Below are 20,036 nucleotides of genomic sequence, written 5' to 3'. Positions count from 1 at the left end.
ACAAGCATCATGCAACCGCAAAATGTCAGGTAAAGCATATACTGTACAGTATTTCTTCATCAACATCTTTATGCTTTCGTTAATAAAATAATGATAAAAATACTTTCAAAATGCAGATGTTTATTTCAACTATCAGCAGGACAATACTCTTGCGAGTTTAGAGACTTTAAATATATTAATGGATCCCATAACGAAATACCATGGGAATACATTTCACTGAATGACATAGCATGGGGACTGGTCTTGATAAATCAATCAGATTTTTATTTGGAAATGTTAGGATTATTTTGCTCTTCACTATCACAATATTAAAAACATTCAAATGCATTCATGAATTAAATCGCTTTAGGCAACATGTTTCAGTTCATCTGATGAAGGTGCACATGGGCCTATTTATATAATGAATCTAAAATTCGGAGGGCAGAAATGATTAAATATTAAAGCATTAGACCTCTCACTACAGGCATCAGTCATACAAAAGTTGCACTTAAATCCAAACTGGTTCTCTAGCAAATTAGTAAGAATGTCTCACCCCATGTTCAAGAATGGCCTTTTCCCTTTGTTTAGATTACAACAGCTAATTTTCAGGTATTTGAAAACGAAATCTACAAAATATATATATATTTTTTTTTACCAGTCATAGAAAGTTGGTTTCAATTTCAGTTTAATCCACCAGAAAAGACAGATCAAATACTCCATCAAATATTGTGGTTAAAAACTAGATTTTTTTATAACATTTCAAAAAAGGTATAATCTTTGTAAATTATATCATAAATAGGACTGGTGGAGTTGTCATACATGAAGCTAACACAAATATATGCAAATGTCTGCTCTACCCAAAATTACAACCAAATAATTGCAGCATTACCGCAAAAAAGGAAGAGGCAAGTGGAAGGAGAAAAACGTACGGAACTTGTCTTTCAGCCCTGGAGGCTATTAGCAGGACAATAGACACGATGTGGTCCCAAAAACACCTTTCTGATATAGGGTCCAGCATATCTCTTGATGATGTCATTGAATGTCTCGCCAGCTTTGATCCATGCCTTGGCCTGCAGCACACACATTTCTTTGTTTGTCAGATGAATCATTGGGTCGAAGCTACAGAACAGTACAAAAGAAGAGAATACACATGGTTAATGTTCTGAATTATATATATGTATATATATATACACTGTATATACATTTTTTCCCCCCTCTGTTTCTCCCCTTTAGAATAAAGGGGTTGCAATACGGCTGGTCCAGTTAGGCTGAGAATCGTCTTTAGAGGAGACCATGACTCCAGAGAATGAACCCTTGTGTCAGGAAGTCTGGATGAACTATGCCTTGAGATAAAGAACATATTGGGACTAAGAGAGAACTTCAGGCTCCAGTACAAGGATGTTGAATTTGGAAACAAATACATGAATCTGACATCTACAACTGAAATTGAAGGTAAAAGTACTTTGAAAGGTATATACTTACCCAGTGAGGACACTAGCTCTGGCATACCAGTAACCCCACACAGTGGGGACCCCAGCTTTTGCATCCTAGTAGCACCATTCAATGTGAATTAAACTTTCTTATCTCAAAGCTTAAATAATACATTATTGAAGGCATGACAGAGGAAATAATCAAGTACACAGCATACCCAAATGATTCCCAATTAGAAGAGGTGGCCTTAACAAAGACCCACCATTGTTTCAGAGATAAAAGCATCCCGCACCGGCCTTGATGGATGGAAACACTGCCTTAAGTACAAGATGGCATACTACCCCAAGTTTGACCGACTTGGATGCCCAGGAGTCCACGTCAACTTCATAAAATAGAAGTGGCAAGGCCAGTGAAAGGCTGCCTCAAACAAAGAAACCGAGGAGGGCAGACTTCTGCCTAAACCACCCTAAAGGGAAAACCTCTTGATGGAAGTGAAAAAGAGGTACAACAAGATGGTGATCAATGAAAATAATTGAGTGAACCTTTCTCATACAGAAGACAGGAGGTGGTTCTGGACAAACCAATGATTGCTGAATCTGAAACAGATGGCCGGCATTGTTCAAAGTGAGCGAAGCAAGTAAAGTGACGTGCTAGATTGGTGTAAGCGCTTGAACAATCAATTGTGTGATTTAAAGCTAGAATTCTTAGTTGCTACTTATAAATGAATGATATATACCCATTGATTCATTATCCTGCAGTTGAATGACAAAAAGCCCCTTCTAGTGGAGCCATGGGTGGGATTTAATTAATGTTGTTTATAATTTAGTAATTAATCAACTTTTTTTTTTTACAACGAAAATCCGGGCTCTCAGCCAGCCAAATCACCAGTTGAGATCTTTATCAGCCTTTCTCCCCTCCAACACAGGGCCATAAATCGTCAGCTGTCAGCAGGGGCATAAATCACCAGACCCTACTCAGTCTTCCTCACATGTCAAAAGTGCACCAAAACTGAGAAACTCAACTCTGACAACTCCTTTTTCAATACACAAACAAAATTACCAACTTCAAAACTTGAATAAAAAAAGCAATATTATATGTTATCCCTGCTCACATGTCAGCCTTTGAAACCCATCTACATCCGGTTTGATCACAACAATACATTTCCCAATAAACCACCAATAAGCCACTCTCTGTTTATGATCTATGCATAGCCACTTTACCTCTACAGAAATGTACATATTACTGTTAGGAATTTTATGAATAATGACTAAACAATAATTACATTTAAATAGAACTATAATTAATTAAACTACCCTGTTTTACAATATCTGATTAATAATGTTAGTTCCTAAGAAAGAGGTTATGTAGCATGGATAAGGAGTAATTGGAAATGATAACCATTGTGTAGGAAGGAATGTGTGTCTTAAGTAAGCAAAGAGGGTCATTAACCTATGTTTGAACCGACTCAACTATAACTCTGTGGTGATCAAATAAGACAGCGAGAGCCCCTCCAGGTTTCCGCATCTGGAACTGTCTGCTAAAGTGGTAATAAATGGTGACACTTCAGGAGTTAATCCAGATATATTGTGTGTCATGTATGTGCGCCAGTGAGTTGGAATGAACATTTGAACCTGCTTTGTCCTGGTCGAGAGGAGGAAGGACATTTTAAAACCTATGACGTCATATGTGAAATATAAGGTGTTGTACATGGTTCTAGGAGCAGCGCGCTCTTGAGAATAAATGCTATTGGCTAATTTTGATAGACTGGTCTCTGTCTATTTTATGCAAATAAGGATCTTACAAATTCTTAGAAACAGACAGTGATTTTAATTTAATTGGTTAATGAACACATATAGTAATTATTAAATTCCTTTGACAATTACCTCCATTATCTGGACTAACCGATGCCCCCACACATTGAATTTGTACCGGTACCCCCTGTATATAGCCTCATTACTGTTATTTTATTGTTTCCCTTTTATTATTTGTTATTTTTCAATTTTCTTATTTTTTTCATTTTTATTTGTATTGATTGTTTCTTCAGTTTATTTAGTAAAAACTTGAACACTTATTTTTTCTTAAAACTGTATTGTTGGTTAAGGGCTTGTAAGTAAGCATTTCACTGTAAGGTGTACGTACACCTGTTGTATTCGGCGCATGTGATAAATAACATTTGATATGATAATCATTTCAGATGTACTAGAAAATATGTCCTCATTCGCATAGTGCAAAATGGCTAATGCTAATGTGTTGATGTTTTGGCTACACAGAAATTGATTTCTGGAAAAGATGCACAAATATTTTGCGCAGCAGCTATGCACATTTGGTTTACTCTTTCAGCTTTCCCAAGATGTATAACTTGTCCTATTTGGTTGAAGTATCACTATAGCATATATGCGTGGCCCTCTCTTTGTAGTGAATTAGCGTGTGCCTCTCAGAAAACACAGTGTTGTACACAGCTTGTATGCAAGGAACACAATGACCTACTAGCCCACTGCGCTTTTGTATCGATCTGGTAAACAATTGGATAAGTCTTTGTCATTTAACAGCATCACCTTCAGTCTATCCTGATAGTATTTGAGTCACATATACAAAGCCAGCTCTGTCCATGCTTGGACCTCAACATGGCTAGCTGTTGTTCAGCACATGGACTTGCTTTGGTGGCAGACACATTCGAGCAGGCAAGAGATGGCCTTATTGCTGCTGGACATTACTTGTAAGTAGAAACATTGCGTATTTGTATTGATTATTGGTATTATTGTTATAGCTAGAATGTGTAGTTATTGTTATAATGTTAGTTACATAGCGTGACGAGCGTTCAGGTTTCATAGAACGCCATTGTAGCCAGTAGCTTTCATATATACAGTCATTGGCTTAGCCTAAACAAAGGGGTGGAGCGGTATCATAAGACACATTATAAGGCAAACAAAACGTTCAGATTGTATATTATAGAACACTATGCGTCTGCCGTAGTATTTAGAATCCTTTCAACTCTGTTCATCACATATCTTTCTGTCATGGAAAATGGATAACTTTATCACCGGAGAAACTTGAATCAGAGATGCTAGTCTACCAAGAGACTCAACCAGCGACTTCCTGTAATTATCCCGTGCGGATGGAAGATTAATGTAGAAGTGAATGGAAAATTGTGATGTTCTAAGCTACAGAGAGTAATCACATTTTGAGCCAAAGTTGGTTATCTTGTTTTCTATTTAGCCTAGCGTGCACAAGCCAGAGATTCTTCTATCAAATACATTCCATTCCATGTCCAGTTTTAGAAGCGATATAAACAACAAATCAAATCACCAAAGAACACATTAGAAATTAGTATTTTGTCATGTTCAATGTGGATTATTCAATGGCATAACCAGTTTGATGCTTCCAGTTTGATGCTTTCTTAATGCCTAACGCCACCATACATTCATGGACGTTGCCCTGTACACACTGTATTGTGTAGAACTGTGTTGGATTTATGGCATTTTTTTCTATTTGATGTTCCCCCTGCTCGGAGGGAACCTCTATCCTGAATTAAACCTACAAGTACTCCTGGCTGGCCGAGTTAGTGTTGTATAGCCTATTTTAGCCAATGCAAACACAACACTATTTAGGATATCTAGTTTATTCAAAATGGTATCCTGACTCGCTGAAAGAAATCCTGAACATGCTGTAAAGCAATTGTGATTCTATAAGGACCCTGTTTATAGAGTCTGTACACTATGCAGTTAAAAAAAGAATGTAGTTAGTTGAAATGTTGCAGATAGTCTGTAGCATCTAGAGACTATCCAAATAAAGTGTTACCCACATTTAGTCTACTAATATTTGACATATTACATGCAGTATTCATATGTGTAAGAGATCTTAAATTATCAACAAATACTGGTCCAATGTTGCAAAGAACCTGTAAGTACACTACCCTAATTTACATTTGTTAACTGCTTTTGTATTCATGAATTGTTCACATACAGTTGAAGTCGGAAATTTACATACACCTTAGCTAAATACATTTAAACTCAGGTTTTCACAATTCCTGATATTTAATCCAAGTAAAAATTCCCTGTATTAGGTCAGTTAGGACCACCACTTTATTTTAAGAATGTGACATTTCTGAATAATAGTAGAGAGAATGATTTATTTCAGCTTTTATTTATTTCATTACATTCCCAGTGGGCCAGAAGTTTACATACACTCAATTATTATTTGGTAGCATTGCCTTTAACTTGGGTCAAACATTTTGGGTAGCCTTCCACGAGCTTCCCACAATAAGTTGGGTGAATTTTGGCCCATTCCTCCTGACATTCCTCCACCTTAGCATACTCCTGGGCTACAATACCCGGGCCCACGACCGGTCTATCGATGTCACCGCATGAAGAGGAATAAACAGACTCACCCCATCGCGACGTTCCCCAAAGGCTAACTCTCTAGCCCTCGCTATCTCCCTGCTTGCTAATTCGGCCTGCTAACTGCTAGCTTGTCTAGCTCCGGTTAATTTGTTTATACCTTCCGGAAACCTGCCTCACCCAATGTGATACGGAATCGCTATTATTTTTTATTTTTAGAACACACTCAAGAACCTCCAGAAGCTAACCAGCTAACTAGCTACAAGCTATTTAGTCATTGTTAGTTTTTTTTAACCTGGATAACACTCGCCAGTCCAGCTTCCCTGCCCCATTCACCGCTGCCCCCTGGACACTGATCTCTTGGCTACATAGCTGATGCACGCTGGACTGTCCATTAATCACGGTACTCCATTCTGCTTGTTTGTTTTATCTGTTGGCCCCGTTGCCTAGTCAACGCCATTTTACCTGCTGTTGTTGTGCTAGCTGATTAGCTGTTGTTGTCTCACCTACTGTTTTAGCTAGCTTTCCCAATTCAACACCTGTGATTACTGTATGCCTCTCTCAAATGTCAATATGCCTTGTATACTGTTGTTCAGGTTAGTTATCATTGTTTTAGTTCACAATGGAGCCCCTAGTTCCACTCTTCATACCCCTGATAACTCCTTTGTCCCACCTCCCACACATGCGGTGACCTCACCCATTACAACCAGCATGTCCAGAGATACAACCTCTCTCATCATCACCCAGTGCCTGGGCTTACCTCCGCTGTACCCGCACCCCACCATACCCCTGTCTGCGCATTATGCCCTGAATATATTCTACCATGCCCAGAAACCTGCTCCTCTTATTCTCTGTCCCCAACGCTCTAGGCGACCAGTTTTGATAGCCTTTAGCCGCACCCTCATACTACTCCTTCTCTGTTCCGCGGGTGATGTGGAGGTAAACCCAGGCCCTGCATGTCCCCAGGCACCCTCATTTGTTGACTTCTGTGATCGAAAAAGCCTTGGTTTCATGCATGTCAACATCAGAAGCCTCCTCCCTAAGTTTGTTTTACTCACTGCTTTAGCACACTCTGCTAACCCTGATGTCCTTGCTGTGTCTGAATCCTGGCTCAGGAAGGCCACCAAAAATTCAGAGATTTCCATACCCAACTATAACATCTTCCGTCAAGATAGAACTGCCAAAGGGGGAGGAGTTGCAGTCTACTGCAGAGATAGCCTGCAAAGTAATGTCATACTTTCCAGGTCCATACCCAAACAGTTCGAACTACTAATTTTGAAAATTACTCTCTCCAGAAATAAGTCTCTCACTGTTGCCGCCTGCTACAGACCCCCCTCAGCTCCCAGCTGTGCCCTGGACACCATTTGTGAATTGATCGCCCCCCATCTAGCTTCAGAGTTTGTTCTGTTAGGTGACCTAAACTGGGATATGCTTAACACCCCGGCAGTCCTACAATCTAAGCTAGATGCCCTCAATCTCACACAAATCATCAAGGAACCCACCAGGTACAACCCTAACTCTGTAAACAAGGGCACCCTCATAGATGTCATCCTGACCAACTGGCCCTCCAAATACACCCCTGCTGTCTTCAACCAAGATCTCAGCGATCACTGCCTCATTGCCTGTATCCGCTACGGAGCCGCAGTCAAACGACCACCCCTCATCAGTGTCAAACGCTCCCTAAAACACTTCTGTGATCAGGCCTTTCTAATCGACCTGGCCCGGGTATCCTGGAAGGACATTGACCTCATCCCGTCAGTTGAGGATGCCTGGTCATTCTTTAAAAGTAACTTCCTCACCATTTTAGATAAGCATGCTCCGTTCAAAAAATGCAGAACTAAGAACAGATACAGCCCTTGGTTCACTCCAGACCTGACTGCCCTCGACCAGCACAAAAACATCCTGTGGCGGACTGCAATAGCATTGAATAGTCCCCGTGATATGCAACTGTTCAGGGAAGTCAGGAACCAATACACGCAGTCAGTCAGGAAAGCTAAGGCCAGCTTCTTCAGGCAGAAGTCTGCATCCTGTAGCTCCAACTCCAAAAAGTTCTGGGACACTGTGAAGTCCATGGAGAACAAGAGCACCTCCTCCCAGCTGCCCACTGCACTGAGGCTAGGTAACACGGTCAACACCGATAAATCCATGATTATCGAAAACTTCAATAAGCATTTCTCAACGGCTGGCCATGCCTTCCACCTGGCTACTCCAACCTCGGCCAACAGCTCCACCCCCCCCCCCGCAGCTCCTCGCCCAAGCCTCTCCAGGTTCTCCTTTACCCAAATCCAGATAGCAGATGTTCTGAAAGAGCTGCAAAACCTGGACCCGTACAAATCAGCTGGGCTTGACAATCTGGACCCTCTATTTCTGAAACTATCCGCCGCCATTGTCGCAACCCCTATTACCAGCCTGTTCAACCTCTCTTTCATATCGTCTGAGATCCCCAAGGATTGGAAAGCTGCCGCAGTCATCCCCCTCTTCAAATGGGGAGACACCCTGGACCCAAACTGTTACAGACCTATATCCATCCTGCCCTGCCTATCTAAGGTCTTCGAAAGCCAAGTCAACAAACAGGTCACTGACCATCTCGAATCCCACCGTACCTTCTCCGCTGTGCAATCTGGTTTCCGAGCCGGTCACGGGTGCACCTCAGCCACACTCAAGGTACTAAACGATATCATAACCGCCATCAATAAAAGACAGTACTGTGCAGCCGTCTTCATCGACCTTGCCAAGGCTTTCGACTCTGTCAATCACCATATTCTTATCGGCAGACTCAGTAGCCTCGGTTTTTCGGATGACTGCCTTGCCTGGTTCACCAATTACTTTGCAGACAGAGTTCAGTGTGTCAAATCGGAGGGCATGCTGTCCGGTCCTCTGGCAGTCTCTATGGGGGCGCCACAGGGTTCAATTCTCGGGCCGACTCTTTTCTCTGTATATATCAATGATGTTGCTCTTGCTGCGGGCGATTCCCTGATCCACCTCTACGCAGACGACACCATTCTATATACTTCCGGCCCATCATTGGACACTGTGCTATCTAACCTCCAAACGAGCTTCAATGCCATACAACACTCCTTCCGTGGCCTCCAACTGCTCTTAAACGCTAGTAAAACCAAATGCATGCTTTTCAACCGATCGCTGCCTGCACCCGCATGCCCAACTAGCATCACCACCCTGGATGGTTCCGACCTTGAATATGTGGACATCTATAAGTACCTAGGTGTCTGGCTAGACTGCAAACTCTCCTTCCAGACTCATATCAAACATCTCCAATCGAAAATCAAATCAAGAGTCGGCTTTCTATTCCGCAACAAAGTCTCCTTCACTCACGCCGCCAAGCTTACCCTAGTAAAACTGACTATCTTACCGATCCTCGACTTCGGCGATGTCATATACAAAATGGCTTCCAACACTCTACTCAGCAAACTGGATGCAGTCTATCACAGTGCCATCCGTTTTGTCACTAAAGCACCTTATACCACCCACCACTGCGACTTGTATGCTCTAGTCGGCTGGCCCTCGCTACATATTCGTCGCCAGACCCACTGGCTCCAGGTCATCTACAAGTCCATGCTAGGTAAAACTCCGCCTTATCTCAGTTCACTGGTCACGATGGCAACACCCATCCGTAGCACGCGCTCCAGCAGGTGTATCTCACTGATCATCCCTAAAGCCAACACCTCATTTGGCCGCCTTTCGTTCCAGTACTCTGCTGCCTGTGACTGGAACGAATTGCAAAAATCGCTGAAGTTGGAGACTTATCTCCCTCACCAACTTCAAACATCAGCAATCTGAGCAGCTAACCGATCGCTGCAGCTGTACATAGTCTATTGGTAAATAGCCCACCCATTTTCACCTACCTCATCCCCATACTGTTTTTATTTATTTACTTTTCTGCTCTTTTGCACACCAATATCTCTACCTGTACATGACCATCTGATCATTTATCACTCCAGTGTTAATCTGCAAAATTGTAATTATTCGCCTACCTCCTCATGCCTTTTGCACACATTGTATATAGACTCCTCCTTTTTTTCTACTGTGTTACTGACTTGTTAATTGTTTACTCCATGTGTAACTCTGTGTTGTCTGTTCACACTGCTATGCTTTATCTTGGCCAGGTCGCAGTTGCAAATGAGAACTTGTTCTCAACTAGCCTACCTGGTTAAATAAAGGTGAAATAAAAAATTAAAAAATAAACAGAGCTGGTGTAACTGAGTCAGGTTTGTAGGCCTACTTGCTCGCACACGCCTTTTCAGTTCTGCCCACAACTTTTCTATAGGATTGAGGTCAGGGCTTTGTGATGGCCACTCCAATACTTTGACTTTGTTGTCCTTAAGCTATTTTGCCACAGCTTTGGAAGTATGGTGTGCTTGAGGTCATTGTCCATTTGGAAGACCCATTTGCGACCAAGCTTTAACTTCCTGACTGATGTCTTGAGATGTTGCTTCAGTATACCCACATAATTTCCCTGCCTTATGATGCCAACTATTTTCTGAAGTGCACCAGTCTCTCCTGCAGCAAAGCACCCCCACAACATAATGCTGCCACTCCCGTGCTTCACGGTTGGGATGGTGTTCTTTGGCTTGCAAGCCTCCTCCTATTTCCTCCAATCATAACGATGGTCATTATTGCCAAACAGTTGTTTCATCAGACCAGAGGACACTTCCCCAAAAAGTACGATCTTTGTCCCCATGTGCAGCTTCAAACCGTAGTCTGGCTTTTTTGTGGTGGTATAGGAGGTCATCAGGTTATGTCGATATAGGACACATTTTACTGTGGATATAGATACTTTTGTACCTGTTTCCTCCAGCATCTTCACAAGGTCCTTTGCTGTTGTTCTGGGATTGATTTGCACGTTTCGCACCAAAGTACTGTCACGCCCTGACCTTAGAGAGCATTTTTATGTCTCTATTTGGTTTGGTCAGGGTGTGATTTGGGGTGGGCATTCTGTTTTTGTTTTCTATGATTTTGTATTTCTATGTTTTGGCCGGGTATAGTTCTCAATCAGGGACAGCTGTCTATCGTTGTCTCTGATTGGGAACCATACTTAGGTAGCCCTTTCCCTCCTTTCAGTGTGGGAAGTTAACTTTGTTTGTGGCACTTAGCCCTTAAGCTTCATCTCCAGGAGACAGAAGGTGTCTCCTTCCTGAGCGGTATGACGGCTGCGTGGTCCCATGGTGTTTATACTTGCGTACTATTGTTTGTACAGATGAACGTGGCACCTTCAGGCATTTGGAAAATGCTCCCAAGGATTTGGCTAAGGTGTATGTAAACTTCTGACTTCAACTGTATGTATGCGCTAGAGCTCTGCACACTCATGAATGCAATAATTTACTTAGTCAAGATATTGAGAGCGTACTAGTACCAAAAAGCATAATCTTATGTGGATGAATAAATACATTATGTGATCATGTAAAAAAACAAACACTTCATAATACATATTCTATTGAATAATTTCAACTCACCCCCATTTAAAACTTGTATTTTCCTTAATTTCTACACTATTTCCTTGAATGTAAAGTGCAGTTTAAGACAATTTGAGGGCACATCACTTGTTATCCACTGGATAGAGTACATGTATAATTCTACACAGACATGATGTTAGTAATCCCCATGCTCTGCCAACACCACCTGATTGACAGCCACCTGCACACACACACACCCTATCACACATGAAGTGGATGTATTGTAAAATGTAATTGCCCTGCCGGTCTAGCATGGGGTTGTGAAGGAGTTGACGAGAACCACAAAACAACTGAGTGGGCCCCACAACACTCACACACACCTCTCCCCCTCTGCCTTTCCTTCCTGCTCCTCTCTCTCACATGCACATAAACTAAACATTAAGAAGACCAATGTTGACTCCAATGGCAGTTGTGTCAAGTTGGTTGGATGTCCTTCGGGTGGTAGACCATTTTTGATGCCCATGGAAAACTGTTGCGCTTCAGAAACCCAGCAGCGTTGCAGTTCTTGACACAAACTGGTGTGCCTGGCACGTACTACCATACCCTGTGCTTAATTCGTCAATTGGGAGGTGTAAAAATACAGAACAAAAAGCCAGAGAGGTGGTTGACCTGGGGGGCTCAGAGGTACCGGAACACATGAAAGAAAAATCCCTTATAATAAAGCATTTAATGCATTATCATCGCTTTTGCGTACTAGCATAGAACAGTAAAGTAGAGAGAGGCACTTCCAGAAATTGCACACATGGGGAAAATGTTTAATAGCCTATGGTCCGGAAAAACATTTTCCTTCTACATAATTTTAGATGACTGGAGACTTCAGCAGAATATTTATTAATAGCTTACAAATGATCAAAATGACAGGCTATACTGAAAATCTGAGATCAATAAAAACGACACTGTTTTGAATCCATCAATAGCCTAGGCCTAGGTGTGTGGAGACCCACATATTGTACAATATGAGGAGGAAATTATAGTCCTAAAAAAGCTTTCCAGTTTCACTGACTCACCCAATGAGGCGCAGGCCACTCACCAGCCATGGCCAATGCGCTCGTGACAAAAGCTTATCTCTCTCTTACTTTGTAAAACAATGATGTTAGCTCAAAAGGTCTATTTTGGAAGTTGATAACTTGGTAGCCCACAGACAGATTATTATTCTCTTTTCAGCATGATCTGTGTTTTCCCGCAATTGTATTTGAAATATCGTGAAAGGCCTGTTTTGGATGACAGCAGTATTTCTATAACTTTGGCAAATGTATTTCAATTTATCAGGGGTGTTGCGGCACCTCCAGCACCCTTCCCACGACTATGATTCTATAAGGAAATAAATGATTAAGTACAACGCTGGAAAGATGAGAGTTTTATGCTCATAGCAGGGATATGGAGAAAGATCACTTAAAGTGAATCTCATTCTAGTTCTGTGAGAAATGCAGGTGGCTTCTCTCTTTCACCACAGCAATGGCCACACATTGGTCTATATAAATGTAAATAGTCCGGGTGGCCATTTGATTAATTATTCAGCTGTCTTATGGCTTGGGTGTAGAAGCTGTTAAGGAGTCTTTTGGACCTAGACTTGATGCTCCGATACCACTTGCCTTGCGGTAGCAGAGAGAACAGCCTATGACTTGGGAGACTGGAGTCTTTGACAATTTTTTGGGCCTTCCTCTGACACCGCCTAGTATATAGGTCTTGGATGGCAGGAAACTTGGCACCAGTGATGGACTGGGCCATACACACTACCCGCTGTAGCGCCTTACGGTCAGATGCCGAGCAGTTACCATACCAGGCAGTGATGCAACCGGTCAGGATGAAGCTATAGAATTTTTTGAGAATCTGGGGACCCATGCCAAAAAATTTTAGTCTCCTGAGGAGGAAAAGGTGGTGTCGTGCCCTCTTCACAACTGTCTTGGTGTATTTGGACCATTATAGTTTGTTGGTGATGGGGACATCAAGGAACTTAAAACTCTGAACCTGCTCCACTACAGCCCCGTCGATGTTAATGGGGGACTGTTTCAGCCCTCCTTTTCCTATAGTCCATGATCAGCTCCTTTGTTTTGCTCACACTGAGGGAGAGGTTTTTGTCCTGGCACCACACTGCCAGTTCTCTGACCTCCTCCCTATAGGCTGTCTCATCGTTGTCAGTGATCAGGCCTAACACTGTTGTGTCGTCAGTAAACTTAATGATGGTGTTGGAGTTGTGCTTGGCTATGCAGTCGTGGGTGAACAGGGAGTACAGGAGTGGACTAAGCATGCACCCTTGAGGGGCCCCAGTGTTGAGGATCAGTGTGGCAGATGTGTTGTTGCCTACTCTTACCACCTGGGGGGCGGCCTGTTAGGAAGTCCAGGATCCAGTAGCAGAGGGAGGTGTTTAGTCCCAGGGTCCTTAGCTTACTGATGAGCTTTGTGTGCACTATAGTGTTGAACACTGAGCTGTAGTCAATGAACAGCTTTCTCACATAGGTGTTCCTTTTGGCCAGGTAGGAAAGGGCAGTGTGGTGTGCAATTTAGATTGTGTCATTTTTGGATCTGTGGTATGCGAATTGGAGTGGGTCTAGGGTTTCCGGCATGGTGGTGTTGATGTGAGCCATTTTAAAGCACTTCATGGCTACCGACATGAGTGCTACAGGGCGCAAATCATGTAGGCATGTTACTTTTGCTTTCTTAGGCACAGGGACTATGTTGGTCTGTTTGAAACATGAAGGAATTACATACTCGTTCCGGGAAAGTATGAAAATGTCAGCGATGACAGTTGCCAGTTGGTCCGTGCATGCTTTGAGTACACGTTCTGGTAATCCTTCTGGCCCTGCGGCTTTGTGAATGTTGACCTGTTTAAAGATCTTGCTCACATCGGCAACGGAGAGCGTGATCACACAGTCATCCAGAACAGCTGGTGCTCTCATGCATGCTTCAGTGTTGCTTGCCTTGATGCGAGCATAAAATGCTATTAGCTCGTTCGGTAGGCTCCCATCACTGGGCAGCTCGCAGCTGGGTTTCCCTTTGTAGTCCTTAATAGTTTGCAAGCACTGCCACCTCTGATGAGCGTCAGAGCCGGTGTAGTAGGATTCAATCTTATTCCTGTATTAACTCTTTGCCTGTTTGATGGTTCGTCTGAGGGAATGGTGGGAGTTCTTATAAGCGTCTGGATTAGTGTCCCGCTCCTTGAAAGCGGGACACTAATGAGCCTTTAGCTCATTGTGGATGTTGCCTTCTGGCTTCTGGTTGGTATATGTACGTACGGTCAATGTGGGGACAACGTCGTCGATGCACTTACTGATGAAGACGGTTGCTGAGGTGGTATACTCCTTAATGCCATTGGATGAATCCCAAAAGGTATTCCAGTCTGTGCTAGCAAAACAGTCCTGTAGCGTAACATCCGCGTCATCTGACCACTTCCGTATTGAGCAAGTCACCGGTACTTGAGCAAGTCACTGGCAAGTCACCTGCTTTAGTATTTGTTATAAGCAGGAATCAGGAGGATATAATTGTGGTCAGATTTGCCAAATGGAGGGCGAGGGAGAGCTAAGAGTGTCTGTGTGTGGAGGAAAGGTGGTCTAGAGTTTTTTTCCCTCTGGTTGCACGTGTGACATGCTGGTAGAAATGAGGTAAAATGGATTTAAGTTTGCATTAAAGGCCCACGTCCACTAGGAGCGGCGCTTGTGGATAAGCATTTTTTTGTTTGCACATGGCCTTATTTATACAGCACGTTGAGTGCGGTCTTAGTGCCAGCATCGGTTTGTGGTGAATAGTTAACGGCTACAAATAATATAGATGAGAACTCTCTTGGTAGATAGTATGGTCTACAGCTTATCATGAGTTATTCGACCTCAGGCGAGCAATAACTCGAGACTTCTTTAATTCTAGACATTGCGCACCAGCAGTTATTGACTGTTAGACACACACCCCCGCCCCTCATCTTACCAGACGTAGCTGCACTGTCCTGTCCTGTCTCTGTCTCTGTCCTGCATCGGCAGGAAAGCCCAGCCAGCTCTATATTATTCATGTTTTTGTTTAGCCACGTCTCGGTGAAACATAAGATAGTACAGTTTTTAATGTGCCGTTGGTAGGGTAGTCTTAATCGTAAATCGTCCCGTTTATTTTCCAATTAATGTTTGCCAATAATATGGAGGGTAGTGGTGGTTTACCTATTTGCCCACAAATTCTAACAAGGCACTCCACCCTCATCCACCTTTTCCCTGTCTTTTCTTCACGCGTATAAAAGGGATTTGGACCTGGACTCGTCAAAGCAGTATAACCTTCGTGTCGGACTCATTCAAAAATCTTCGTCCAGTTTGAGGTGAGTAATCGCTGTTCTGATGTTCAGAAGCTCTTTTCAGTCATAAGAGATGGTAGATGCAACATTATGTACAAAATAAGTTACAAACAATGCGAAAAATAAACAAAATAGCACAGTTGGTTAGGAGCCCGTTAAATAGCAGTCATCCCCTCTGGCGCCATTATCAATAGAAGACTACAATGTTGTGCAAACCATGAACCCGGGCCAGCCCAACACAAATCAATTCTTAGAATATCAGGCACTGGTTTTTTTACATTATTTTTTTGAGGGGGCAGCCAGGAGAATTACAGAGGAGTCAACTTGAATGAACTGTGATTGCTTTTATTCAAATGTTTACAACAACAAAAAATACTAACAGTGAAAAATAATGTTTCATGTCACAAGATGTACCAGATCCTGGCAAATGTGTTCCGGAACGAAACTGTCCAAAACAGAGGTACCGGACCCTGTTCTGACAGGATCCGGCTCAAATTAAGTAATGACCATACCCCGTTCAAAGGCACTTACATCTTTTGTCTTGCTCATTCACCTTCTGAAAGGCACACATACACAATCCATGCCTCAATTGTATTAATGATTTAAAATCCTTCTTTAACCTGTCTCCTCCCCTTCATCTACACTGATTGCAGTGGATTTAACAAGTGACATCAATAAGGGATCATCGCTTTCACCTGGATTCTCCTGGCCAGTCTGTCATTCATAATGTTTTATACAATCAGTGTACATACACATACATACACACACACACATGTGCCTTGATCACTAGATAAAAAAAACTAGATTAAAGAATCAAAAAACAAATGGTAAGAAACCCATATTATACATGTTATATCCCGTCACGCCACCTCTCATAAAACCCCCATACACGCCACCCTCATAAATCACAACGTTGACACGTAAAGTATCCTATATCCCTACTACTGTGATAGTACCATAGTACTGGTATATTTTAAAGGGATATTGTTCAGTGTTTTACCCTAATCTTAATCTGGAAAACTATCCATTTAAGGGTGAATAGAAACTAAATGAAACATAATCGAAAGAAAATAATAGAATAGAATAGTTTGTGTTTGGTGCAGTCCTTACCTGTCCAACGTAGACCAGTAGTCTGGCATTGAGAGGGCTCTCGTCAGGACTCACCCAGAACTCAGAGTTATCATCTGACGACACCGAAAACTGGAAATCACCTGGGGAAATAGAAATACAGTCAAAATGGTTAGGGTGTGTGTGTGTGTGTGTGTGTGTGTGTGTGTGTGTACAAGATGTGCGTTACTGAGGCAGGACTGACAGACACAGTGTCCTCAGTCCACACCTAGAGCCAGGCCCCAGCCTTCAGTAACTCTCTATATAACACTCTGTCAGTTGCTGTATGGGGATTTGGGGCATGGTTCTGTAGCTATATTTATACAGCTGACCTCACTAAGAGAAAGACTGTGTGTGTGTGTGTGTGTGTGTGTGTGTGTGTGTGTGTGTGTGTGTGTGTGTGTGTGTGTGTGTGTGTGTGTGTGTGTGGCAACGGAGTAGCAGCGGCACAAGTACACATTATGCTTCTGCTCTGGGGTTAACTTCTTCGAGATAGCTCTTTTAATTTTTGGATAAAAAACGTTCCCGTTTTAAACAAGATATTTTGTCACGAAAAGATGCTCGACTATGCATGTAATTGACAGCTTTGGAAAGAACACTGACGTTTCCAAAACTGCAAAGATATTATCTGTGAGTGCCCCAGAACTAATGCTACAGGCGAAACCAAGATGAAATTTCATACAGGAAATGGTCCAGATTTTGAATGCCCTGTGTTCCAATGTCTCCTTATATGGCTGTGAATGCGCCAGGAATGAGCCTGCACTTTCTGTCGTTTCCCCAAGGTGTCTGCAGCATTGTGACGTATTTGTAGGCATATCATTGGAAGATTGACCATAAGAGACTACATTTACCAGGTGTCCGCTCGGTGTCCTCCGTCAAAATTATTGCGTAATCTCCAGGTCCATGCGCGTTCCATTTTCTTCAGAGGAGAATGTCAACTGCCACGAATGATTTATCATCGATAGATATGTGAAAAACACCTTGAGGATTGATTCTAAACAACGTTTGCCATGTTTCTGTCGATATTATGGAGTTAATTTGGAAAGAAAGTTTGCGTTGTAATGACTTAATTTTCGGGTTTTCTTACCCAAACGTGATGAACAAAACGGAGCGATTTGTCCTACACAAATAATATTTTGGGAAAAACTGAACATTTGCTAACTGAGAGTCTCCTCATTGAAAACATCTGAAGTTCTTCAAAGGTAAATGATTTTATTTGAATGCTTTTCTTGTTTGAGGCTGTATTCACGATCCCGGATCCGGGATGGCTCGACGCAAGAAGTTAAATCTCCCAGAGGCCCACTTTCAATTCACACAAACACAATAGATTTATAATAATCCTCTATTCAGTTGCATAAAACAACCATTCCACCATACCACACTTATCACTCAGTCTGTGGTTTTTGGCCATTCCTGTCTTGGCCTCTGAGCTTTAACACTGACAGTGGATTTACGATGGATTGGTGATAAAGACCGCATTCCATAGCATGATTAGTGTCTGTGTGACTGACTGTAAGGTACCAGGGAGAGTGGGCTCAGGGCCAGACCCTGGTTTCTACACAATGAGGACATTATTTACAGCAGATACGGTTGGCTGTGAATTATTAGTAACATTGTGACCCATTGCATACATCTGTTGTTTGTCATGAATGGACTTGGCTATAAAATGCTGTGGCTCAAACCAGCTGGTTGAGTTCTCAGTGATCACCTCCAGGGGTGATTACTGACCAGCTCCATTACTGCAGTAATTAAATAATAAAGTTTGATTGTTCTGAAGAAATCTAAAAGTCTCTCCTTTTGATTACAATAATTCCACCACAGTGGTTTGATACTATGGGGGTTATGGTGTGTGTTGGGTGACTCTTAAAGGGACATTTCACTCAGAAAGTAAAGTAATGTCAAGATGAAACCGTGTCCCACGACATCAATAGTGTAGATCCAGCTGTCCGCCTCAATCTCAAATGAATGGAAAAGATAAGCACTGTCTACTTTGTTTTTGGAAAAACATTTTCCATTCATTTGGAATGGAGGCATATAGCTGGATTTATACAACTGATGTCATTGGACATGGTTTCATCTTGACATTAGACTACTTTAGAGGTTGGAAAATGTCTGGAAACAATGTTTACTTACGAGTGGAAAGTCCCTTTAACTGATACTATGGAGGTTATCCATCTAACCTTTTGCAATAGCCCTTGAGAGGGTCTGAGAACCTCTGATAGGGTTCTACTAGGGGTACATGTCAAAGGCCTCATTAGTGGATGGCATTTAGCCAAAGTTGAATTGAGTCAGTTGGTAGGGCACTTGGTGTAGTGTTGGGCACTTGGTTGGGCACATATAGGCAACTCCACCCATGGGCACTTAATCTAATGGAACTCAACCTCTAGGGTGTAAGTAGAAAGTATGATTAGTGGTTTCTCACCATCTCTGTATGGATGAATGAAACCAAATATTCGGAGGCCGTAGTTCTTCCATTTTGGAGCCACAGCCAGCTTCTTCACCGTAGTTCTCGTCTGGAATGATAGACGTGTACAAACCATAAGATGAAGACCTGAACATGTCTGGCGGACGAACGGACAGACATAGAGAAGGCAGACAGACGGACGGACAAACAGACAGAGCTCTACAGTATACTCACATGGGGATATAGAGGGAAGTGCAGGTTCTTTCGGAGCTGGGCTACAGACGAGCCACACCAGTCCTCAAACACATGGAGGTTGGCCTGCCCTTTGAACTGTGGAGAGAGAGAGAGAGAGAGACCAGAGAGAAGGGATTCATTAAAATATATAATAACAATACTGTACTGTCACTTAAGACATTTTTATCCTGACTTATATTACAGTGAGTGCATATGTGTGTGTGTGTGATCCTTTAGGGAACTGAACGAGCAGCATTGGCATGGCTAGCATCACACTCTTACCAACTAAGCCACATAGTCAAAACAATACAACTGAATAGCATAAATGGTGTGATGATCAAGCCATTACTGTTATTTCTACCAATATATAATACCATGGATTCTAGCATAGTGATCCCCTCCATTTCCCTCAGGGACGGGCATCAGAGCATTTGACACTGACAAAATAAGAGGAACTCAGAGCTGAGCCTGAACATTGTGTGTCTAAGACAGCTCGGCAGAAAAAGACCAGCCCCAGAGTTTGACATTTGTCTGCATTAGCTCAGCTGCATGGGGGGAAACAGAGGACGCTCTGAGGACAAAGAGTTTGGAGCACACACATCAGAAGACATAACAGACTCAGAAGGTTTGCGTGTCATCAGAACATAAAGGGAAATTAAGGGTGACTGGTTTGAGTCCCTCGCATACATTGCAGCCTATGGGTAAACAGCAGGGGGTGGTGAAGCATACCCCAAAACACACACACACACACACACAGAAACGGACACACGCACGTGGCTACTTTGAAGAATCTCAATTATAAAATA

General features: G+C 42.5%; 1 protein-coding gene across 1 annotated transcript in view; it reads right to left on the bottom strand.

Moving 5' to 3' along the window:
- The window catches only part of b4galnt4a (beta-1,4-N-acetyl-galactosaminyl transferase 4a), a 437,447-nt gene that overhangs the window by 135,205 nt on the left and 282,206 nt on the right, over positions 1-20,036 (bottom strand). The window contains exons 4-6 of the mRNA XM_031801738.1: positions 19,231-19,326; positions 19,015-19,105; positions 16,596-16,696 (exon numbers count right to left, since the gene is read on the bottom strand). Coding sequence (XP_031657598.1) covers positions 16,596-16,696; positions 19,015-19,105; positions 19,231-19,326 — 288 coding nt within the window. The remainder of the gene's footprint in view (positions 1-16,595; positions 16,697-19,014; positions 19,106-19,230; positions 19,327-20,036) is intronic.

This window comes from Oncorhynchus kisutch, linkage group LG22, assembly GCF_002021735.2.
Source record: "Oncorhynchus kisutch isolate 150728-3 linkage group LG22, Okis_V2, whole genome shotgun sequence".
Taxonomy (NCBI): Eukaryota; Metazoa; Chordata; class Actinopteri; order Salmoniformes; family Salmonidae; genus Oncorhynchus; species Oncorhynchus kisutch.
The sequence above is the reverse complement of the archived record's forward strand: the minus strand, read 5'-3'. Positions and strand labels throughout refer to the sequence as shown.